This window comes from Vulpes vulpes, chromosome X (genome assembly GCF_048418805.1).
Source record: "Vulpes vulpes isolate BD-2025 chromosome X, VulVul3, whole genome shotgun sequence".
Taxonomy (NCBI): Eukaryota; Metazoa; Chordata; class Mammalia; order Carnivora; family Canidae; genus Vulpes; species Vulpes vulpes.
The window spans coordinates 45,387,066-45,411,429 of record NC_132796.1 but is presented as its reverse complement, the minus strand read 5'-3'; the positions used below and the strand labels follow the sequence as shown (position 1 = coordinate 45,411,429).

At 39.8% G+C, this 24,364-nt stretch overlaps 1 protein-coding gene across 6 annotated transcripts in view; it reads right to left on the bottom strand.

The window, feature by feature from the left end:
• Positions 1-24,364, bottom strand: part of PFKFB1 (6-phosphofructo-2-kinase/fructose-2,6-biphosphatase 1) — an 81,181-nt gene that overhangs the window by 6,081 nt on the left and 50,736 nt on the right. For all 6 annotated transcript variants that reach the window (XM_072744901.1, XM_072744902.1, XM_072744905.1 and 3 more), the window contains 2 exons: positions 21,690-21,836; positions 18,111-18,215 (listed from right to left, as the gene is read on the bottom strand). In XM_072744901.1, coding sequence (XP_072601002.1) covers positions 18,111-18,215; positions 21,690-21,836 — 252 coding nt within the window. The remainder of the gene's footprint in view (positions 1-18,110; positions 18,216-21,689; positions 21,837-24,364) is intronic.

Below are 24,364 nucleotides of genomic sequence, written 5' to 3'. Positions count from 1 at the left end.
AATCATAAACAAAATAAATGAAAAAAATGTTCAGATATATCTGAGTGGAACATGAAAGCAATGAAGATAAAAGATCTTAATAGCAGTCTTAGGGAAGGTAAACAACAATTAGACTGACTATAGACTTCTTAGTCACATTAGAAGCCAGATGGCAATGATGGTGGGGGAGGAGTTAAGATGGTGGTGAAGTACAGGGACCATGGGCTTTCCTCATTCCTTGAACACATATTTATGGAAATCATATCCCTTGGGACACCCAAGGAACTGATCTGAGTATTGGAAGAAAGATTTCTACAGTTCGAGGGAGATAGTATGACAGGTTTATTTCAACAAAAACAACAACAACAACAACAAAAATCAAAGCATACCTAAAGGTTCAAATGTTCCCCACTGCAAACAAGGAGGAACTCTGCAGAGGACTGACCAGCAGGAAAGGACAGCCAAAACATCAGTGTGCACACAGCATATATCAGAAACACTTTCTGAAGTGCCAAGCCCTGGACATTGTATGGCTGCTTTTTAAATATAGCATTACTCTCAGGTGCAGGAAACAAAAGAAGCTTTCATAACATGCAAAAGACAGAAATGTAACCAAAATGACAAGATGGAGGAGCTCTCCTCAAAACGAAGTTCAAGAAGAAATTACAGTCAGGGACTTACTAAAAACAGATGTAGGCAATATATCTGAACAAGAATTTAGAACGCTCATGCTCATAATATTACTATCTGGGCTTGAATAAAAAGCATAGAAGACACAAGAGAAATCCTTGCTACAGAGACAAAGGGCCTAAAAACTAGTCAAGCTGAAATGAAAAATGCTATAACTGAGATGCAAAACAGACTGGATATAATCACAAAGAGGATTGAAGAAGCAGAGGAAAGAATAGGTGATATAAAAGATACAATTATGGAAAATAATGAAGCTTAAAAAAGGCAAAGAAAACTAGTAGATCATAAAGGTAGGCTTAGGGAACTCAGCATTTCCAAATAGCACAAGAATATTTGTATCATAGGAGTCCCAGAAGAAGAAGAGTGGGAAAAGGGTGCAAAAGGTTAATTTGAAAAAATTATAGCTGAGAACTTCCCTAATCTGGGGAAAGAAACAAGCACTTGAGCACAAGAGGCACAGAGAACTCCCCTCAAAATCAACAAAAACAGGTTGACACCATGACATATTATAGTGAAACTTACAAAATACAAAGACAGATAATTCTGAAAGCAGTAAGGGGCAAAAGGTCCTTAATCTACAAGGGTAAACACATAAGGTTACCAACAGAGTTGTTCATGGAGACCTGGCAGACCAGAAAGCAGTGGAAGGAAATTGCTAAGTGGGTAAAATATGTGCTAAGTGGGTAAAATATGCAGCTAAGAATACTTAATCCAGCAAGATTATAATTCAGAATAAAAGAGTTAAAGAGGTTCTAAGACAAGTGGGGACTGGGTGGCTCAGTCAGTTAAGAGTCCAACTCTTGGTTTTGGCTTAGGTCATGGCTCATAGGTTGTGAGACTGACCTGCAAGTCAGGCTCCAAGATAAGTGGGAAGTCTGCTTGAAGATTCTCTCCCTATGCCCCTTCCCTGACTTGCTCAACTCTCTCTCTAAACACTAAAACTAAATCAGCCCTGCAACAAATATTAAAAGGGATAGTTTGAGTGGGGAGAGAGCCCTAAAGTAACAAAGAACACAAAGGAACAGAGATAGCTATAGAAATAGCAATTTTACAGATAATACAATGGTGCTTAATTCATGTCTTTCAACAATTACTCTGAATGTAAATGCACTAAATACTCCAATCATAAGACATAGGGTATAAGATATCAGAATAAATAAAAAAAATAAGACCCACTGATATGCTGCCTACAAGAGACTCATTTTAGAACCAAAGACACCTTCAGCTTGAAAGTGAGGGTGTAGAGAACCATTTATCATGGTAATGGACATCAAAGGAAAGTTGGAGTAGCCATCCTTATATCAGACAAACTAGATTTTAAATGAAGGACTATAATAAGAGATAAAGAAGGGCATTGTATCATAATAAATGGGTCTATCCAACAATAAGATCTAACAATTGTAAATATTTATGCCCCTAACTTGGGAGCAGCCAAATATATAAATGAGTTAATAACAAAATTTTTAAAAACCTCATTGATAATAATACAATAATAGTAGGGGATTTTAACACCCCACTTTCAACAATGGAAAGATCATCTGAACAGAGATCAACAAGGAAACAAGGGATTTGAATGGCACAGTGGACCAGATGGACTTCACAGATACATTGATAGTATTTAACTCTAAAACAGCAGAATACATATTCCGTTCAAGTGCACGTGGAACATTCTTGAGAATAGACCTCATACTGGGAAACAAATCAGGCCTCAACTGGTACAAAAATTTTGAGATAATACCATGTATATTTTCAGACCACAATGCTATGAAGCCTAAAGTCAATAACACGAAAAAAATTTGAAAGGGCCACAAATACAGGGAGGCTAAGAACATCCTACTATAGAATGAATGAGTTACCAGGAAAGTAAAGAGGAATTTAAAAAAATACATGTATACAATGGAATATTACTCAGCCATTAGAAATGACAAATACCCACCATTTGCTTCAATGTGGATGGAACTGGAAGGTATTATGCTGAGTGAAATGAGTCAATAGGAGAAGGACAAACATTATATGGTCTCATTCATTTGGGGAATATAAATAATAGTGATAGGGAATAGAAGGGAAGAGAGAAGAAATGGGTAGGAAATATCAGAAAGGGAGACAGAACATGAAGACTCCTAACTCTGGGAAACGAACTAGGGGTGGTGGAAGGGGAGGAGGGCGGGGGTGGGGGCGAATGGGTGACAGGCACTGAGGGGGGCACTTGATGGGATGAGCACTGGGTGTTATTCTATATGTTGGCAAATTGAACACCAATAAAAAATAAATTTATAAAAAATAAAAAATAAAAATAAATAAAAACAAAAAAAATACATGTAAGCAAAAGAAAATGAAAACACCAGGGGAATTCTACCAAACATTTAAAGAAGAAATAATAACTATTCTACTGAAGCTGTTTCAAAGGATAGAATTGAACAAAAACTTCTAAACTCCTTCAATGAGGCCAGTATTACCTTGACCCTAAAACAAGACAAATACCTGATCAAAAAGAATTACAGATCAATATTCCTGATGAATATGGATATCAAAATACTCACTAAGAATATTTACTACGACCAAGTGGGATGTATTTCTGGGATGCAAGTGTGGCTCAACACTGACAAATCAATCATTGTGATAGATCACATTAAAGAAAGAAAAGACAAGAACCATGTGATCCTCTCAATTGATGCAGGAAAAGTATTCGACAAAATACCGCATCTTTTCTTCATTAAAACTCTTCAAAGTGTAGGGATAGAGAAAACATACCTCAATATCATAAAAGCCATCTACAAAAAGCCCATAGCAAAAATAATTCTCAATAGGGAAAAACTGAGAGATTTTTCCCTAAGGTCAGGAACACGACAGGGATGCCCACTCTCACTACTGTCGTCCAACATAGTACTAGAAGTCCTACCACCAGCAATCAGACAAAAAAAGATATAAAAGGCATTCAAATTGGCAAAGAAGAAGTCAAACTCTCACTCTTTGTAGATGACATGATATTGTATGTGGATAACCCAAAAGACTATACCCCAAAGTTGGTAGAACTCAAACAGCAACTCAGCAACATGGCAGGATACAAAATTAATACACAGAAATCAGTGGCATTTGTATACACTAACAATGAGACTGAAGAAAGAGAAATTAAGGAATCAATCCAATTTACAATTGCACCAAAAATCATAAGATACCTTGCAATAAACCTAACCAAAGAGGTAAAGGATCTGTTCTCTAAAAACTACAGAGCACTAATGAAAGACATTGAGGAAGATGCAAAGAGATGGAAAAAACATTCCAAGATCATGGATTGGAAGAACAAATATTGTTAAAATGTCTATACTCTCCAGAGAAATCCACATTCAATGCAATCCCTATCAAAATATCATGGACTTTTTTTTTTTTTGCAGAGTTGGAACAAATAATCTGAAGATTTACATGGAACCAGAAAAGACGCTGAATAGTCACAGCAATGTTGAAAAAGAAAACTGAAACTGGGGGGTATCACAAAGCTACATTATAAAGCTGTGATCATCATAACCTTTGAGATGCAGCAAAGACAGTCCCAAGAGAAGTATGTAGTTATACAGGCTTTCTCAAGAATCAAGAAAAATCTCAAATACAGAACCTAACCTTACACCTGAAAGAGCTGGAAAAGAACAGCAGATAAAGTCTAAGTCCAGCAGGAAAAGGGAAATAATAAATATGAGCATAAATCAATGATAGAGAAATAAAAACAGTAGAACAGATCAACAAAACTAGGAGCTGGTTCTTTGAAGGAATTTATAAGATTCATAATCCCCTAGCTAGACTTATCAAAAAGAAAAGAAAAAGGACCCAAATAAATAACACAACCAATACTGGAGAAATACAAACAGTTATAAGAGAATATTATGAGCAAATATATGCCAATGAATTAGGCAATCTGGAAGAAATGAATGCATTACAAGAAACATATAAACTACCAAAACTAAACCAGGAAGAAATAGAAAACCTGAACAGACTCATGCATAGCCAGGAAAGAAATCGAAGCAATAATCAGAAATATCCCAAAGCAGGGTTGGATGGCTTCCCAGAGGAATTCTACCAAACTTGAAGAAGAATTAATACCTATTTTTCTGAAGCTGTTTCAAACATAAAAAAAGGAAGGAGACTTCCAAACTTATTCTATGAGGCCAGCATTACCTTGATCCCCAAACCAGATAAAGGCCCCACCAAAAAGGAGAATTACAGACCAATATCCATGATGAACATGGAAGCAAAAATTCTCACCAAGATACTACTCAATAGGATCCAACAGTACATTAAAAGGTTTGTTCATCATGACCAAGTGGATTTATTCCTGGGATGGAAGGGTGGTTCAACATCTGCAAATCAATCAACGTGATACACCACATTGACAAAAGAAAGGACAAGAACCATATGATCCTTTTAATAGATGCAGAAAAAGCATTTGACAAAATGCAACATATTTCTTGTTAAAAATTCTCCACAGTGTAGGGATAGAAGAAATATACTTCAATATCATAAAAGCCTTATAAGAAATACACATAGAGAATATCAACCTCAATGGGGAAAAACAGAGCATTTCCCCTAAGCTCAGGAACCTGACAGGGATGTCCACTCCCACCAGTGTTGTTCAACATAACACTAGCCTTCCAAAAGAAAGAAAAGGCACCCAAAAAGAAAGAAAAGGCATCCAAATTGGCAAAGAAACCAAATATACACTCTTCGCAGATGACATGACACCCTATCTAGATAACCCAAAATACTCCCCTCCCCCCAAATTGCTAAAACTGATACAGGATTTCAGTAAAGTGACAGGATATAAAATCAAAGCACAGAAGTCAGTTGCATTTCTTTACACTAACAATGAATTTATAGAAAAGGGAATCAAAGGAATCAATCTCAATTATAATCACAGCAAAAATATAAGACACCTAGAATAAACCTAACCAAAGAGGTAAAAGATCTGTACTCTGAAAACAATAGAATATTTATGAAAGAAATTGAGTAAGACAAAGAAATGGAAAAACTCCATACTCACTGATTGGAAGAACAAATACTGTTAAAATGTCTATGCTATGCAAAGTCATCTACATGTTCAATGCAATCTCTATCAGAATACCATCAGCATTTTTTACAGAACTGGAACAAACCTGAAATTTTTATGTAATCATAAAAGATCCCAAATAATCAGAGGAATGTTGAAAAAGAAAACCAAAGCTGGTGGTATCACAATCTGGACTTCAAGCTGTATTACAAAGCTGTAATCATCAGGACAGTATGGTACTGGTACAAAAACAGACACATAGATCAATGGAACAGAATAGAGAACCCAGAATTGGTCACCCAACTCTGTGTTCAACTAATCTTTGACAAAGCAGGAAAGAATATCCAATGGAAAAAAGATGGTCTCTTCAACAAATGGTGTTGGGAAAACTGGACAGCAACATGCAGAGGAATGAAACTGGATCACTTTCTTACACCATACACAAAGATAAACTCAAAATGGATGAAAGATCTATATGTGAGACAGGAATCCATCAAAATCCTAGAGGAGAACACAGACAGCATGCTCTTTGATTTTTTTTTTATTTATTTTAATTTTATTTATTTATGATAGTCACACACACACACACAGAGAGAGAGAGAGAGAGAGAGAGAGAGAGACACAGGCAGAGGGAGAAGCAGGCTCCATGCACCGGGAGCCCGACGTGGGATTCGATCCCGGGTCTCCAGGATCGCGCCCTGGGCCAAAGGCAGGCGCCAAACCGCTGCGCCACCCAGGGATCCCCCGACAGCATGCTCTTTGATCTTGGCTGTGGCAATTTCTTGCTAGACATGTCTCTAAAGGCAAGGGGGAAAAAAGCAAAAGGGAACTATCGGGACTTCATCAGAATAAAATTCTTTTGCACAGTAAAAGAAACAGTCAACAAAACTAAAAGAAATCTATGGAATGGGAGAGGATAGTCACAAATATTTTATCAGATAAAGGGTTAGTATCCAAAATCTACAAAGAACTTATCAAATTCAACCCTCAAAAAACATACAAACAAAAAAATCCAGTCAGGAAATGGGCAGAAGACATGAACAGTAATTTCTCCAAAGATGACATACAAATGACTAACACACACACACACGAACAAATGTTCAATGTCTCTTGGCATCTGGGAAATACAAATCAAAATCACAGTGAGATACCACCTCACACCTGTCAGAATAGCTGAAATTAACAACTAAGGAAACAATAGATGTTGGTGAGGATGTGGAGAAAGAGGAACCCTCTTAGGCTTCTGGTGGGAATGCAAACTGATGTAGCCATTCTGGAAAACAATACCGAGTTTCCTCAAAATGTTAAAAAAAAAAAAAGAGTCATCCTATGACCCAGCAATTGCACTCCTAGGTATTTTATCCAAAGGATACAAAGATAGTGATTTGAAGGGGCTCATGCACCCCAATGTTTATAGCAGCAATGTCCACAATTGCCAGCCTATGGAAAGAGTTCAGACATCCATTGACAGGTGAATGGATAAAGAAGATATATATATGGGGATCCCTGGGTGGCGCAGCGGTTTGTCGCCTGCCTTTGGCCCAGGGCGCGATCCTGGAGACCCGGGATCGAATCCCACGTCGGGCTCCCAGTGCATGGAGCCTGCTTCTCCCTCTGCCTGTGTCTCTGCCCCTCTCTCTCTCTCTGTGACTATCATAAAAAAAAGAAGATATATATATATATGTGTGTGTGTGTGTGTGTGTGTATGTGTGTGTGTATTTCAGCAAATGAAATGAAAATCTTGCCATTGACAATGACATTAATGGAGCTAGAGGGTAGCTGAGTGAAATAAGTCAGTCAAAAAAGACCAATACCATATGATTTCATTCATATGTGAAATTTAAGAAACAAAACAGATGAACATAGGGAAAGGGAAGGAAAAATAAAATACCAGGAAATTGAGATGGAGGCAAACCATAAGAAACTTTTTACTATAGGGAATGAACAGGGTTGCTGGAGGGGAGGTGGGTGGGGGATGGAGTAACTGGGTGATAAGCATTTAGAGGGCACTGGCAATAATGAGCACCTATATGCAACTCATGAATCCCTGAATTCTACCTCTCAAAATAATAATGCAGTATATATTAATTAAAATGTATTTAAATAAAAATTTTTTAAAAGAATGAAACAGATTATATAACTTAAACAAACAAGTAAAATATCAGGATCAGGGAGCAAGATGGTGGAAGAGTAGGAGTTCTCAACTCACCTGGTCCCACCAACTTACCTAGATAACTTTCAAAACATCCTGAACACCTACAAATTCGACCTCAGATTTAAAGGGAGAACATCTGGAATGCTACAGAGAGAAAAGCTTTCGCTTTTAGCAAGGTAGGAAGGTGGAAAGAAAGAAAAGAAAGAAAGAAAGAAAGAAAGAAAGAAAGAAAGAAAGAAAGAAAGAAAGAAAGAATAAAGTTGGGGAGGGGAATTGCAAGGAGTCAGGCTAAAGTCGAGTAGCAAAAGCCTCCGGGACAGCAAAGCCCAGCCCTGGAGAAGCAGGAACTTTAAAAATCCGTGCCATATTTTTCCCGGACAGAAAAATGCTTAGCAGGGAAATCAGGCCGAATCTCAGGAGGGGCAGTGAAGCCTCCAGATTCCCAGAGTCACTGTTACAGGAAGTGCGCCCTGGGGAAAGCCCACCGCACACTGCAGACAGATTTTTGTAAAGGGCTGGAGCGTGCAGTCCTTGGAGCATTTGGGAGAAGCCAGTGGGTTAGGCAGGCCAGCTCCAGTGGCTGTGTCCCATTGCCTTCGGGAGCCGAGGCCCCTGGGATCACAGTTTCATCAGCACAGGGCCAAGGATCCCAGGACACCCAAGCAGACAAAGCCAAGAATCCTGCATTCCCCCTGGGACAGGCAGAAGAGGGGAGGGCACAGGACAGCAAGAACTCTCCTGCCGCTGGGCGCCCTGCAAGCTTTGGAGATCAGTATACCCGTGCTGGCCCCAGGAGCATCTAGGCCAGTGAGGACTGGGATACTGAATTAGTTACTTGTGGGGAGCTGACTCCAGAGCTGGAAACCTGGCAGCCACCATTGTTATTTTTCCTCCTTGTTTCACCTTGTGCCTGGGAAGGGTGGGGCTGGCCCAGAATAAAGGTCTTACAGGAGAAAAGCTCTCACTGTGCCCAGCACTGCGCAGGGGTGGTGCATCTCTGCCCAGGCACAAACACCTGATAATCAGCACAGCCGAACCCTCCCCCAGAAGACCAGCTGGAAGAACAGGGGAAGAGCAAGTTCTTGATCAAGCAGCACTGGAAAGCTCCAGGGCCAAGGGAATATTGAAGGAATATAGTATATAGAACTAGAGGGACCCCCCACCTCTGTTTTTTTAACTGTCTTTTTTCCTTTTTCTATTACAACTGATTTTTATACCAGACTAAAATTTTCCAATTTTCACACCTTAACTACAATATTTTACCAGGTCTTCATTTTTAAGTTTCTCCCTTTTTTACTTTCATATTTCTATAATTACATGTCTTATACATATTTTTCATTTCTGGGTTCCCTTCAACATACTCAAATTAATTTTGGGAGATACACGAGATATGAGGTTTTGTTTTGTGTTTTTTGTTTTCTCTGCCTCATTTTGTTCTACAATGGCGGAAGTTAATACCTTCTAAAATATGACCAGCATGCACCCAGAACCAAATGGAATACCGTGCTGGTTCATTCTGTGAGACTATAATCTCTCTTCATTCCCATTCTGCCCACCTCTTTTATCTTGTTTACGTTTTGGTGGTCAATGGTGGGGCTTTCTACAAGTATTGCTGGTTTATATAAATTTGGATTTGGCCTTCTTCTAACATACAGAACTCAATACACTCAGAACCAAGAGGACTATCTTCTAGGACCCCTCAGGTAGACTATATTCTCCCTCCTATACAACTTCTTCACCACTACTATCTCCCAGTCCCCCCACCCATTTTTTTTCTTTTTCCTCTTTTTTATCTTTTTCTTTTATTCCTCTTCTTTGGGATTTTTAGCCTTTTAGTTTTTACTACTTTGTTTTAAAATTTATTTTTTCACTCTAATGGTCCTTTTGTTTTATTTTGTTCTGATCTTCATTTTCATTTTCTGGTCTCTGACCTTGTCAAAAACATCGAGGGTGGAATTTACTTAGGTCGTGGTTGATATTTTTGACTCAGCCTACTCATGCAGCCATGCTGCACTGGAAAAAATGGCTAGAAGGAAGAATTCAACACAAAAGAAAGAACTGGAAACAGTACTCTTGGCCAAAGAGTTACAGAATAAGGATTTCAATGTGATGTCCGAAAGCCAATTCAGAAGCACAATTATAGCGCTATTGGTGGCTCTGGAATAAAACATAAAGGACTCTAGAGACTTCATTATTGCAGAATTTAGATCTAATCAGGCAAAAATTAAAAGTAAATTAAATGCGATGCAATCCAAACTGGAGGTCCTAACGACAAGGATAATGAGGTGGAAGAAAGAGTGAGTGACATAGAAGACAAGTTGATGGTAAGGAAGGAAGCTGAGGGAAAAAGAGAAAAACAAGAGACCATGAGAAAAGGCTAAGGCAAATAAATGATAGCCTGACAAGGAAGAAGGAAGAAGGAAGAAGGAAGAATCTATGTATAATTGAGGTTCCATAAGATGTTGAGAGGGACAGAGTGCCACAAAGTATATTGGAACAAATCATAGCTGAGAACTTCCCTCATTTGGGGAAGGAAACAGGCATTCAGATCCAGGATATAGAGAGGTCCTCCCCCCAAATCAATAAAACTGTTCATCTCCTCGACATTTAATAGTGAAACTTGCAAATTCCAAAGATAAAAAGAAAATCCTTAAAGCAGCAAGAGGCAAGAGATTCTTAACTTATATGGGGAGAAAGATTAAATTAACAGCACACCTCTCCACAGAGACCTGGCAGGCTAGAAAGGGCTGGCAGGATATATTCAGGGTCCTAAATGAGAATAACATGCAGCCAAGAATACTTTATCCAGCAAGGCTCTCATTCAGAATAGAAGGAGAGATAAAGAGCTTCCAAGATAGGCAGAAACTGAAAGAATATGTGACCACCAAACCAGCTCTGCGAGAAACATTAAGGGGGACCCTGTAAAACAAAGATGAAGCCCAAAGAAATAATCCACAAAACAGGGACTGAATAGGTATTATGATGACACTAAATTCATATCTTTCAATAGTTACTCTGAATGTGAATGGGCTAAATGATCCCATCAAAAGAGAAGGGTATTGGACTGGATAAAAGAGCAAGACCCATCTATTTGCTGTCTACAAGAGACTCATTTTAGACCTAAGAACACCTACAGCCTAAAAATGAAAGGGTGGAGAACCATTTACCATTCAAATGGCTCTCAAAAGAAAGTTGGGGTAACAATCCTCATATCAGATAAATTATAATTTATCCCAAGGACTAGTAAGAGATGAAACGGGACACTATATCATACTTTTTAAAAAAATAAATTAATTTTTATTGGTGTTCAATTTACCAACATACAGAAAAACACCCAGTGCTCATCCCGTCAAGTGTCCCCCTCAGTGCCCGTCACCCATTCACCCCCACCCTCCGCCCTCCTCCCCTTCCACCACCCCTAGTTCGTTTCCCAGAGTTAGGAGTCTTTATGTTCTGTCTCCCTTTCTGATATTTCCCACACATTTCTTCTCCCTTTCCTTATATTCCCTTTCACTATTATTTATATTCCCCAAATGAATGAGAACATACACTGTTTGTCCTTCTCTGATTGACTTACTGCACTCAGCATAATACCCTCCAGTTCCATCCACATCGAAGCAAATGGTGGGTATTTGTCATTTCTAATGGCTGAGTAATATTCCATTGTATACATAAACCACATCTTCTTTATCCATTCATCTTTCGATGGACACCGAGGCTCCTTCCACAGTTTGGCTATTGTGGGCACTATATCATACTTAAAGGGTCTAACCAACAAGAGGACCTAACAATCATGAATATTTATGGCCCTAATGTGAGAGCTGGCAAGTATATTAATCTATTAATAACTAAGGTAAAGACATACTTAGATAATAATATGCTAATAGTAGAGACTTCCACATGGCACTTTCTACAAATGACAGTTCTTCTAAGCACAACATCTCCAAAGAAACAAGGGCCTTAAATGATACACTGGACCAGTTGTATTTCACAGATATATACTGAACTTTCCACCTGAACACAACTGAATACACATTCTTCTCAAGTGCACATGGAACTTTCTCCAGAATAGACCACATACTGGGTCACAATTCAGGTCTCAACTGATGCCAAAAGATTGGGGTTGTCCCATGCATATTTTTGGACAACAATGCTTTGAAACTAGAACTCAATCACATGAAGAAATTTGGAAGAAACTCAAACAGGTGGAGGTTAAAGAGCATCATATTAAAAGACAAATGGGTCAACCAGGAAATCAGAGAAGAATTAAAAAGATTCATGGAAACTAATGAAAATGAAGATACAACTATTCAAATACAGCAAAATCAGTCCTGAGGGGGAAATACATCGCAAAACAAGCATGCCTCAAAAATTGAAAAAAACTCAAATACACAAGCTAACCTTGCGCCTAAAGGAATTGGAGAAAGAAGAGCAAGTAAAACCTACACCAGGCAGAAGAAGGGAGCTAATAAAGATTTGAGCAGAATGCAATGAAATAGAGACCAGAAGAACTGTAGAAGAGATGAACAAAACCAGGAGTTGGTTATTTGAAAGAATTAATGAGAGAGATAAACCACTAGCTAGCCTTATTAAAAATAAAAAAGACTCAAATTAATAAAATCATGAATGAAAGAGGAGAGATCACAACTAGTACCAAGGAAATACAAATGATTGTAAAAATGTATTATGAGCAGATATATGCCAACAAATTAGTCAATCTAGAAGAAATGGACCAATTTTTGGAATACCACAAATTACCAAAACTGGAACAGGAAGAAATAGAAAACCAGAACAGGCCAATAACCAGCGAGGAAATTGAAGCAGCCATCAAAAATTTCCCAAGACACAAAAGTCCAGGACTAGATGGTTTTCCAGGGCAATTCTACCAAACGTTTAAGAAGAAATAATACCTATTGTACTAAAGCTGTTCCAAAGGATGGAAAGGGATGGAGTACTTCCAGGCTTGTTTTATGAGGCCAGCATCACCTTCACTCCAAAACCAGACAAAGACTCCACCAAAAAGGAGAATTGTAGACCAATATTCCTGATGAACACGGATGCAAAAATTTTCAACAAGATACTAGCCAATAGGATCCAAACAGTACATTAAGAAGATTATTTAGTACGACCAAGTGGGAATTATCCCCAGGATGCAAGGATGGTTCAACACTCGTAAAATAATCAACATGATAGATCATATCAACAAGAGAAAAAACAAGAACCATATGATCCTCTCAATAGATGCAGAGAAAGCATTTGACAAAAATACAGAATCCATTCCTGATCACAACTCCTCAGAGTGTAGGGATTAGGGATAGGGGAAACATTCCTCAGTATCTTAAAAGCCATCTATGAAAAGCCCACAGCAAATATCATTCTCAATGGGGAAACACTGGGAGCTTTTCCCCTAAGAACAGGAACATGGCAGGGATGTCCACTCTCACCACTGCTATTCAACATAGTACTAGAAGGCCTAGCCTCAGCAATCAGGCAACAAAAAGAAATTAAAGGCATTCAAATTGGCAAAGAAGAGGTCAAACTCTCCAGCTTCACAGATGACATGATGTTGTACATAGAAAACCCAAAAGACTCCACCCCAAGATTGCTGGAACTCATACAGCAATTCAGCAATATGACAGGATACAAAATCAGTGCATAGAAATCAGTGGCATTTCTCTACACTAACAATGAGACTGAAGAAAGAGAAATTAAGGCATCAATCTTATTTAAAATTGTGTCCAAAAAAAAATAAAATTGTGTCCAAAATCATAAGGTACCTAGGAATAAACATAACCAAAGAGGTAAAGGATCTATACACTAAAAACTACAAAACACTTCAAAATAAATTGAGGAAGACACAAAGAGATGGAAATATATTCCAGGACCATGGATTGTAAGAATTAATATTGTGAAAATGTCTATGCTACTCAAGGCAATTTACACATTCAATAAAATCCCTATCAAAATACCATGAACTTCCTTCACAGAGTTGGAAGAAATAATCTTAAGATTTTTGTGGAATCACCATCAAAATCCTAGAGGAGAACACAGGCAACACCCTTTTTGAACTCAGCTACAGTAACTTCTTGCAAGATACATCCACGAAGGCAAAAGAAACAAAAGCAAAAATGAACTATTGGGACTTCATCAAGATAAGAAGCTTTTGCACAGCAAAGGATACAGTCAACAAAACTAAAAGACAACCTACAGAATGGGAGAAGATATTTGCAAATGACATATTAGATAAAGGGCTAGTTTCTAGGATCTATAAAAAACTTATTCAACTCAACAGCCAAGAAACAAACAATCCAATCATGAAATGGGCAAAGAAATGAACAGAAATCTCACAGGGGAAGACATAGACATGGCCAACAAGCACATGAAAAAATGCTCCGCATCATTTGCCATCAGGGAAATACAAATCAAAACCACTATGAGATACCACCTCACACCAGTGAGAATGGGGAAAATGAACAAGGCAGGAAACCACAAATGTTGGAGAGGATGTGGAGAAAGGGGAACCCTCTTGCACTGTTGGTGGGAATGTGAAATGGTGCAGCCACTCTGGACAACTGTGTGGAGGTTCCTCAAAGAGTTAAAAATAGATCAGCTCTATGACCCAGCAATTGCACTGCTGGGGATTTACCCCAAAGATACAGATGCAATGAAATGCCGGGACACCTGCACCCAATGTTTATAGCAGCAATGTCCACAATAGCCAAACTGTGGAAGGAGCCTAGGTGCCCATCAAAAGATGAATGGATAAAGAAGATGTGGTTTATGTATACAATGGAATATTACTCAGCCATTAGAAACGACAAATACCCACGATTTTCTTCGATGTGGATGGAACTGGAGGGTATTATGCTGCGTGAAATAAGTCAATTGGAGAAGGACAAACATTATATGGTCTCATTCATCTGGGGAATAGAAATAATAGTGAAAGGGAATAAAGGGGAAAGGAGAGAAAATAAGTGGGAAATATCAGAAAGGGAGACACAACATGGAAGCCTCCTAACTCTGGGAAACGAACTAGGGGTGGTGGAAGGGGAGGAGAGCGGGGGGTGGGGGTGACTGGGTGGCGGGCACTGAGGTGGGCACTTGACGGGATGAGCACTGCGTGTTATTATGTATGTTGGCAAATTGAACACCAATAAAAAATAAATTTATTATTAAAAAAAGATTTTTGTGGAATCAGAAAAGGCCCCGAATAGCCAGGGGAATATTCAAAAAGAAAACCAGAGCCTGGGGCATCTCAATGCCAGATTTCAAGCTGTACTACAAAACTGTGATCATCAAGACAGTGTGGTACTGACACAAAAATAGATACATAGATCAATAGAACAGAATAGAGAATCCAGAAATAGGCCCTCAACTCTATGGTCAACTCATATTCGACAAAGCAGGGAAGACTATCCACTGGAAAGCGGACAGTATCCTTGATAAATGGTGCTGGGAATATTGGTCAGCCCCATGCAGAGGAATGAAACTAGATCATTCTCTTACACCATACACAAAGATAAATTCAAAACGGATGAAAGATCTAAATGTGAGACAAGAATCCATCAAAATCCTAGAGGAGAACAGAGGCAACACCCTTTTTGACTTGGCTATAGCAACTTCTTGCAAGATACATCTATGAATGCAAGGGAAACAAAAGCAAAAATGAACTATTGGGACTTCATCAAGATAAAAAGCTTCTGCACAGCGAAAGTCACAATCAATAAAACTAAAAGACAACCTACAGAATGGTAGAAGATATTTGCAAATGACATGTTAGATAAAGGGGTAGTATCCAAGATCTATAAAGAGCTTATTAAACTCAACACCCAAGACACAAATAATCCAATCATGAAATGGGCAAAAGACATGAACAGAAATTTCACCAGAGAAGACATAGATATGGGCAGCAAGCACATGAGAAAATGCTCCATATCACTTGGCATCAGGGAAATACAAATCAAAACCACAATGAGATACTACCTCACACCAGTGAGAATGGTGAAAACTAATGCGACAGGAAACAAGTGTTGGAGAGGATGTGGAGAAAGGGGAACTCTCTTGCACTCTTGGTGGGAATGTGAAGTGATACAGCCACTCTGGACAACTGTGCGGAGGTTCCTCAAAGAGTTAAAAACAGAGCTACCCTACCACCCTGCATTTGCAGTGCTGGGGATTTACCCCAAAGATGCAGATGCAGTGAAATCCCAGGACAACTGCGCCCGAATGTTTATAGCAGCAATGTCCAGAATAGCCAAACTTGGAAGGAGCCAAGATGTCCTCCGGCAGATGAATCGATAAAGAAGATGTGATATTATATATATCAGCCATTAGAAAGGGCGAATACCCACCATTTTGTGAGATGTGGATAGAACTGGGGGGTATTATGCTGAGAGATGTAAGTCATTCAGAGGAGGACCATCATTATATAGTTTCACTCATAAGGTGAGTATAAGAATTAGTGACAGAGATTATAGGGGTAGGGGGGCAAAGTGATTGGGAAAAATTAGAGAGAGTGAGAAAACATGACAGACTTCTAACTATGGGAAATGAACAAGGGGAATTGGGAAGGAGGTGGGCGGGGGGGATGGGGTGACTGGGTGGAAGGCACTGAGGAGGGCACTCAATGAGATGAGCACTGGGTGTTCTATATATATATATATATAATATCAGGACCTGAATTATAAAGAAGGGAGAAAAATAGAAGTAAAAACTAAGCATGAAGATCTCAAAATAAAAGATATAAGCTCAATTCAATCAATAAAAGTAAATGTATCAGAATTACCATTCAAAAGACATGTATTTTCAGGTTGTATTAAAAACAACACAAGCAACAACAACATGAACTACAACAACAACAACGACAACAGCTGAGGTGCCTGGGTGGTTCATTCGGTTTGGCTTATGACTCTTGATTTTGGCTCAGGTCATGGTCTCTGGTTCATGGGATAGAGCCCCATGTTGGTCTCCATTCTCAGTGAGGAGTCTTCTCTCCCTATCTCTTTCCCTCTCTTTCTGCCCCTCCCCCTGATCATGCTCTCTATACCTCTAAAATAAAGTAAATAAAGCTTTTTAAAAAGGGACTACATGCTGTTTACATGGGATATAAAGCAAAAATACACAAGGAAGTTGAAAGTAAATGAATAAATAAAAATGAACTAGGTTGGGGGATCCCTGGGTAGCTCAGTGGTTTGGCCCCTGCCTTTGGCCCAGGGCGCAATCCTGGAGTCCTGGGATCAAGTCCCGCTTCGGGCTCCCGGGAGGGAGCCTGCTTCTCCCTCTGCCTGTGTCTCTGCCTCTCTCTCTCTCTGTCTATCATAAATAAATAAATAAATCTTAAAAAATGAACTAGGGAAATACTAGAAAAAATATATAGCTATATTAATATTAGGTAAAATACATTTTCAGGCAAAAAAAACATTATTAGGGGGAAATATTATTATTCATAATAAAATATGCAAGTCCCTAATAAGATATAACTTTTTTAAACTTGTGTGCCTCAAAGTATATAAGGGAAAATAAAGTCAAACTGACTTTATAATGTCATTTCTGAGAATGAGGATAAAAATGTGAAATTGCTTTGTAACACAGGATATCTATTGTTTTACCCTCCCTGTGTCCTTCTTTTCTGATAATTATACCCAGAAATTTATATTGGAAATGGAGTATGAATGGGATGAGCACTGGGTGTTATTCTATATGTTGGCAAATTGAACACCAATAAAAAAAAATTTATAAAAAGAAGGAAATGGAGTATGACTAATAAATGCTTTAAGATGTGGAGCTGGCTAAATGGAGGCTGGATTAAAACAATGAGGATCCACCTGATATGGGAATAGGAAATTGACGGTCTGGCTCATGTGGTGGCAAATAATTTGGTTAGAATATTAGCCATTGTCCCTTGGGACTTCAACCTACTGTCCAGAGAGACTGGATCTTTAGGCAACTTGTCAATAAAATTACAGGAGTATGTTGAGTGAAAGGATACCAGAGACAAAATCTAGGATAAAACCCTCCTGAAAGCAGATGGGAAATAAGCAGCAATTATTTAGCTTTAATAAAAGAGGAATCTGTTGCCTATTGCCATGAAACAAGACAGCCAAGAGCCAGGTTATCATGTACCTTATGGGATGGCAACAAAATACACTTTAGTCCTTTTCTAAAGCTGTCCAGGGAACTATGGAATTCTGGGTATTGGAATGAAGATACTGGGAGAAGTTCTAGGTATCAGGCAACCCCTCCAAACCTTACCTCTCCCTTGGGATAGCGGTACCGATATTTATCTTGGTCCCGTAGTGCAAATTCTTCAGGATAGTGTTCCTGGATTTCTTCATAGGTCATCTCCTCACAGACACCCTGAGAAAAATCATTTGGGGACAAAAGTATTGCAAAAGTGAAATCCACACAGCCTTTACCATAGTTCTGAGGCCAATGATTGTGGAAAAGCAGAACACAAGCACCTGATTTTCTGTGAACAAAGCTCTATGTTTGTGCCTGTTGTCTGAGTTAATGTGTGTGTGTGTGCACGCGTGCATGCATGTGCATGAGATGTGTGGATGTGTGAATGTGTTCAGTTTGAGTATATAGTATATGGTGGATACCTGTGTGTGGTGTTTCTCTATGATTGTCCCTATGATTTGTAGATATACGTTGTACATTTAAGTATGTATTTTATAAATATATGGGCTTAAGGATTTGAGACTGTGTGTGTATGTGTAGCACGCTGGTACATTTAAGGGCATATGCCATATATTTATGTGTTTGTCTCAGTATTTGTAGTGTGTTTATTTGAGTGTGTGCGTACAGGGTGTCTGAGCATCAGGGATATGCCCACATGAATGTCTCTGTAGTCTTTCTCTCAGTGTGTCTGTGGCATGCATTTCTGTGAATGTTTCTGATTATGTCTCTGGTGTATATGTGTGAGTATCTGCGTGCCTACTATGCCTGAGGTTATGTGAAATTCATGGTACTATTTCTATCATGCCATGGTATGCCTCTCTGTGTCTGTGTGATGTAAGTATGTACAAAGACTGCATGTGTGTCTATGGTGAGTGTGTTCATATATATATCTCAAAGTGTGTCTCTGTGAGGTGTATGTATGTGCATACATGATACAGGTTTAGGTTGGTAGATGTGTCTGAGAGGGATCCTATGTTAGACTAGCAGCAGGTATCTGTGAAGTGCATGTCTGTGAATATAGGCATATTTGTGATGGATACCTATGACTGTGTATGCAAGCACACACTTGTGTGCACATACATAGCAGTGCTCTTCTATTTTATAGCATTTTCCATCCCCTCTGTTCCTACCTCTGCTCCAGGACCTCTGGCAGGTAGAGAAACACATATCCACAGACATCTCAGAAGACAAGAGTTAATAAATCCCTAACAGTTTCAGAGTGGGCCCTGGGGAGATAGAGTCTCCTCACCCAAAGAAGGAATCTAGAGCTCAAGAGTGAGCTCCTTAGGAGCACATAAGAGCTTCCCAAGTTCACTGAAAAATTCCCGGAAATGAGGTGGGGGTGGGAAGCAATATTGGGTTTATAAGGTTTCCTTTTGATTGTGTGGATTCCAATTAGACTTTTCTGTAAGGGAGCAACAGTCTCTGGTTATTGTCTTTTGAATCATCTATTAACCTTTCTTTAGGGGTGAAGTTCACCCCTGCCATAGCCCACAATCAGCTCTGCAGTGTCAAATTTCTCTACTGATACTGTCTATGGGAGAAAGTGCACTCTACTGCATACACAAGGTCCTTCCAGATTGGCATTGATTTTCTATTTTGAGGCATGCTAGAAGCCTGTTGCCTGTGGAAATGACCATTGACTTCTTACTGACTTAAGGCAAAATTACCCAACCTCTTCCAATTTTATTTTTCTCATCTGAAAAATGAGGAGGATTACAACTACCTCACAAAAATACTTTGAATATTAGAGATGATATATGTAAAAGAGACTAGTACAGAATGTACAAGGCTTTCAAGACTCAATCAGTGGAATTTATTATTAACATATTATTGATCATGGAAAATAAACCAGAAACTTAGGCATCATTCTAAATTATTACTTCTTCCTTACCCTTCCCCTATAATAAATTTCTGTGATCCTATCTGCTAAATTTCTCAGAAAATCTATTCCTTTTTCTTCCCAGTCTTTACTGTTACCATCATAGCAGTTCTACACACACACACACACACACACACACACACACACACACAATCTATCTTCTTTGTTTATGCTACTCTCTACCTGACATACCATTCCTGATCCTCTCTACCTGGCTCACTGTTAATTAACTCTCAACTCAGCATCACTTCCTCCTGGCAGATCCTGGCTGAGTTTGATGCCCAGCCCTGACATCTGTGCATCCATGGTCTAACCTACCAGAGCCTATATCACAATGCTGTTTTGTATTTTGCTGTTTTTATTCCCCATCTACTCTGTTTTGACTGAAAATTCAGTGAAGACAAGAATCTCTTTGTCTCCACCATCCCAAAGCCTAAAACAAAGTAGCTATCCAATAAATGCTTATACCACATATAGGCCAGAAGCAAGCAGTGAATGATCTCTTATGATGAAGGGCTTATATATTTGCTTGAATGTATTTTATAGCAAATATATGTGACATGTAGAACAATACTGTATATTCCTTTTCTATATATATGTATCTATGTACATCTATAGCTGAGTACATGTGTATGTATGTAGAAATACATATATTTCTCTGTATTTATAGAAGTATATCTACAGGCAAGCAAGTTAACCTACCTACATGCAAGTTATTTATACTTGTGATAAAGCTTTTACTTTTAGGTCTAACAATCATAACCTGTGGACTGCAACCTGATGTCAGTATACCTATAGTTCAAGTGAGACAATGTGGGGGAAAAATGCTTTTGCAAAGAGCACATGGGAATACTTGACTCTGAAGTGAGATTGCCCTGTCATGAGGGTCAGACGGTATTTCTTCTTCATTCCATCTCCAATGCCACTACTCTGGTCCATCATTACCTCTTGCCTGGACTAATGCAGCCATCCCCATACTGATCTGCATGCTCATCCTGGCCTTCTTCCCACATAGTTTCCATGCATGACCAGAATGGTCTTCCATTTTTAAATTAATTAATTAATTATTTTTATTTACTTGTTTATATCAAGTATAGTTAACATACAGCACTATATTAGTTTCAGGTGTATGATATAGTGATTTAATAATTCTATACATTTCTCAGGGCTCATCAAGATAAGTGTACTCTTAATAAACTGTGTCTATTTCACTCATCCCCTGCCTACCTCCCCTCTGGCAACCACCAGTTTGTTTATTTAAGAGTCTGTCTTTTGTTTATCTCTTCTTTTTCCTTTGTTCATTTGTTTTTTTTTATTACATTCTACATATGAGTGAAATAATATGGTATTATTTTCTTTTTAAGAATGTGAGACACATTCAGGCCACTTCTCCTTGACTTAGACTACATCATTGGCTTCCCACTTTTAGGGCAGCATCTAAACACCTCAACATGAATTATAAAACTCCATGAACTGACTTCCTTTCCAACCTCATCTCCCTTATACTTCCCTTCTTACAACCTTTTGTCATAGGAGATGCAATCTTATTTATGGCCTGCCTTTGGGCTCCATGAGGACAGAGAACATGTCTGTTCTGGCCTTCACTGGATCCCCAAAACACAGAACAGTATATGGTACATGGCCGGTTGTTGAGAAATATTTATTGAATTAATTGGTTCTTCATAGGCACCAAAGCAGAGGCAATCCAGAAGATAAGCCCAGAGTCAAGTCCCATCAATCACCAAAAAATCCATCCCCCTCCATCTCACCGCATCAATTTCATTTAGGGCCTTCCACTGCTCATAGGGAACACCGAGGGCCTCCGCTGTTTGGATAGTCCTCTTCATGTGGCTGGTCCACACCTTCAGGGAGTTGATGCCCTGGGACTGAATGAAGTTAGCCAGGGCATAGGCATACTGGGTGGTGGGGTTGCAGAGGATGAGAAGACAGGAGAAAGAGAGAGATGAAAGAAGATAGAGTAGCTGTGAGATCTGCCACAAATGAAATCATGATGAACAAGAAAGAATAGAATTTAAATGTTCCCAGTTTATAAACAAGGACATGACAAGGATCAGGGGAATAGAAAAGGATACGTGTGTTTATGTATGTGTGTGTGTGTGTGTGTGTGTGTGTGTGTGTGCGTGTGTGTGTTCATTGATGCTTGCTTATTAAACCCCTTAGTTATTCATTTAAATTGCCCACCTCTGGCATTTGTGGAGCCTGGGAGTACAAATGGAGGCATTCTACCCAGATGACCTCCCTTCTCTTCCCATTTCTGCCTCCATCCTGCACTTATAGGTGCCTTGAGTACCTGTTTATAGATAACCCAGTCACATGACCAAGTTCTGTCCATACCCTATTTCCACTGATTCCCATGATCCACAAACAGCGACCCCTTGGCCACTCCTTTACCTAAGGGTAAACATTACTGTAATGTGGCCTGCTCTCAGGTGGACAGACTCTTGGATAGGCCCACACAGTCATGGAAAGCAGATGCCAGGGCAGAAGGGAAAGGGATTCTGGGTTCTGGGTACTCAGAGTATGGTCTAGAAGTAGAGGGTGTGGGATTTGGGAGACATTTCTTTTTGCCCTTGGGGATTCTCATTGCTTGAGTGGGGGTCTTTGGTACCCAGCTTCTAAGGGCATTCAAACATACTGAGTGTGTGGTCATGTGCTGGGTATCAGGGTGTCCTGTTCTCAAGACACAGCCAGTGCAGTAAGGGAAACAATGACAGCACTGAGAGGAAACATGAAGAGCTGTCGGAGCCCAAATGAGCAAGTCATTTGTTCTTCTTTGGCAAAGAGACATGTTATTAGCTGCAGATGGTATGTGAGGAACATTGACACAAATACATAGATGTGTTTATATGAACATATGCATATATATAAATATAAGCATTGTATATATCTATTCTAATTATGGATTATGATTCAGTAGTCAGTGTGCTCTGGTGGAAGGAGCCCTTGATTGGGAAATAGGCAATTGGAGTTAAACTTTCCCAGCTTCCTCACATGGTCCCTGTGCTCTGGGACACATCCCTGTTTCTCTCTGGCCTCATATCTTCTGCCTGTAAGATGTGAACAGCATTAACTCAGCCTTTTCCTGTGAGCATCACATTTGATAGTGGACAAGAAGCATTCAGAGTGCTCCCTGACACACAGTAGGTGACAGCCTCTGTGATTATGGGTGATAGTTGATGGGAAAATGCTTTGTAAACTGCATGGTACACTGAGCCCATAAGCATAAATGTTGGTCCCAGGCATTTACATGTACATGCACACATTTGTGTGCAAGGGTAGTATGCGTTGTGGAGTTGGCATGTGTCCAAACTGGGCATTGAGCTGTGTGGGTAGGGCCATAGCTGAGCCCAAGCAAGAGATCCCTGGTTGCAGGTAGTGCCATGGGGCAAAAGCTGATGCCACCAGTACCTTCTATTCTCTGAGGAGTAAAACAGGTGGGAGTCAAAGGTCTGGTTCACCCCAAGGGGAGTCTGTCAGTCTGAAGGTAACAGAAATGGAGCCACGAGGACCAGGCCTTCCAGTGCAGTGCCTTGCCTAGGGACACCACTACCTCTGCAGACGGGGATGCTGAGGGGTAGACAGGAAAGCTTGGTTTTCAATTCTGGCTCTCTTTTTTTACTGGCTGCATGACCTGGGCTGTTTTTTCTCATCTCTGGGCCTCAGCTTCTTCAGGTTTCATAAATCACTAATGATAATGCCCACCCCACAGAACTGTTGTGAAGATTGAATGAGGCCACACATGTAGAAGCAGATGGTGCTGTGACTGTGCACAGGTGCCCAATAAAAGAGAGTGCTCCCTCCCTCATGCACCCCACTTTCCATTTGCTCTGCCCAAGCCATTGTTCCAGCAAGAACAATACCTGTATTAACAAGCCCAGAAACAGAGCCAAACACTAGGGAAAATGTGTGTCTTTAATTTATACTCATAATGTATAAGTTACTATATGCTTGGCTGGAGAGAAGAGACTCATGCCACAGAGTCAGAGATGGGCCAGAACTGAGAGTGTTGGAGCCTAGAGCCTGCCCCCCTGGGAGGGCAGGAAAGGTCAGGGGAGAGCTTCTTGGACCAAACCATGGAACAGTAGCTGGGCCCTGGAAGGGAGTCAGGAAGAGAGGGCAGGAAAAGGGCAGTAACTTGTGGGGACAAGTGCTGACAGTGGGATGACCTGAAGGAGGGGTGGGGGACTGTGGCATCAGCCCTGAGTAAGGGAGAAAATAGATTCAAGGATGGGGTACATCAGAGTAGCTTTCAGGGCATGTGATGATGCTCACCAGCTGACAGAGGAAGGCAGCCTAGGTGGAAGAAACTGCACAAGCAAATGCACAGAGTTGTGTGAGAGAAGAGGGGACCAGTCATGCAGGAGGGGTGAAGGGTGCTCACTATAGTGGGGGTAGGAGAGCAGCCAGATCTGGGCAGGCCTGA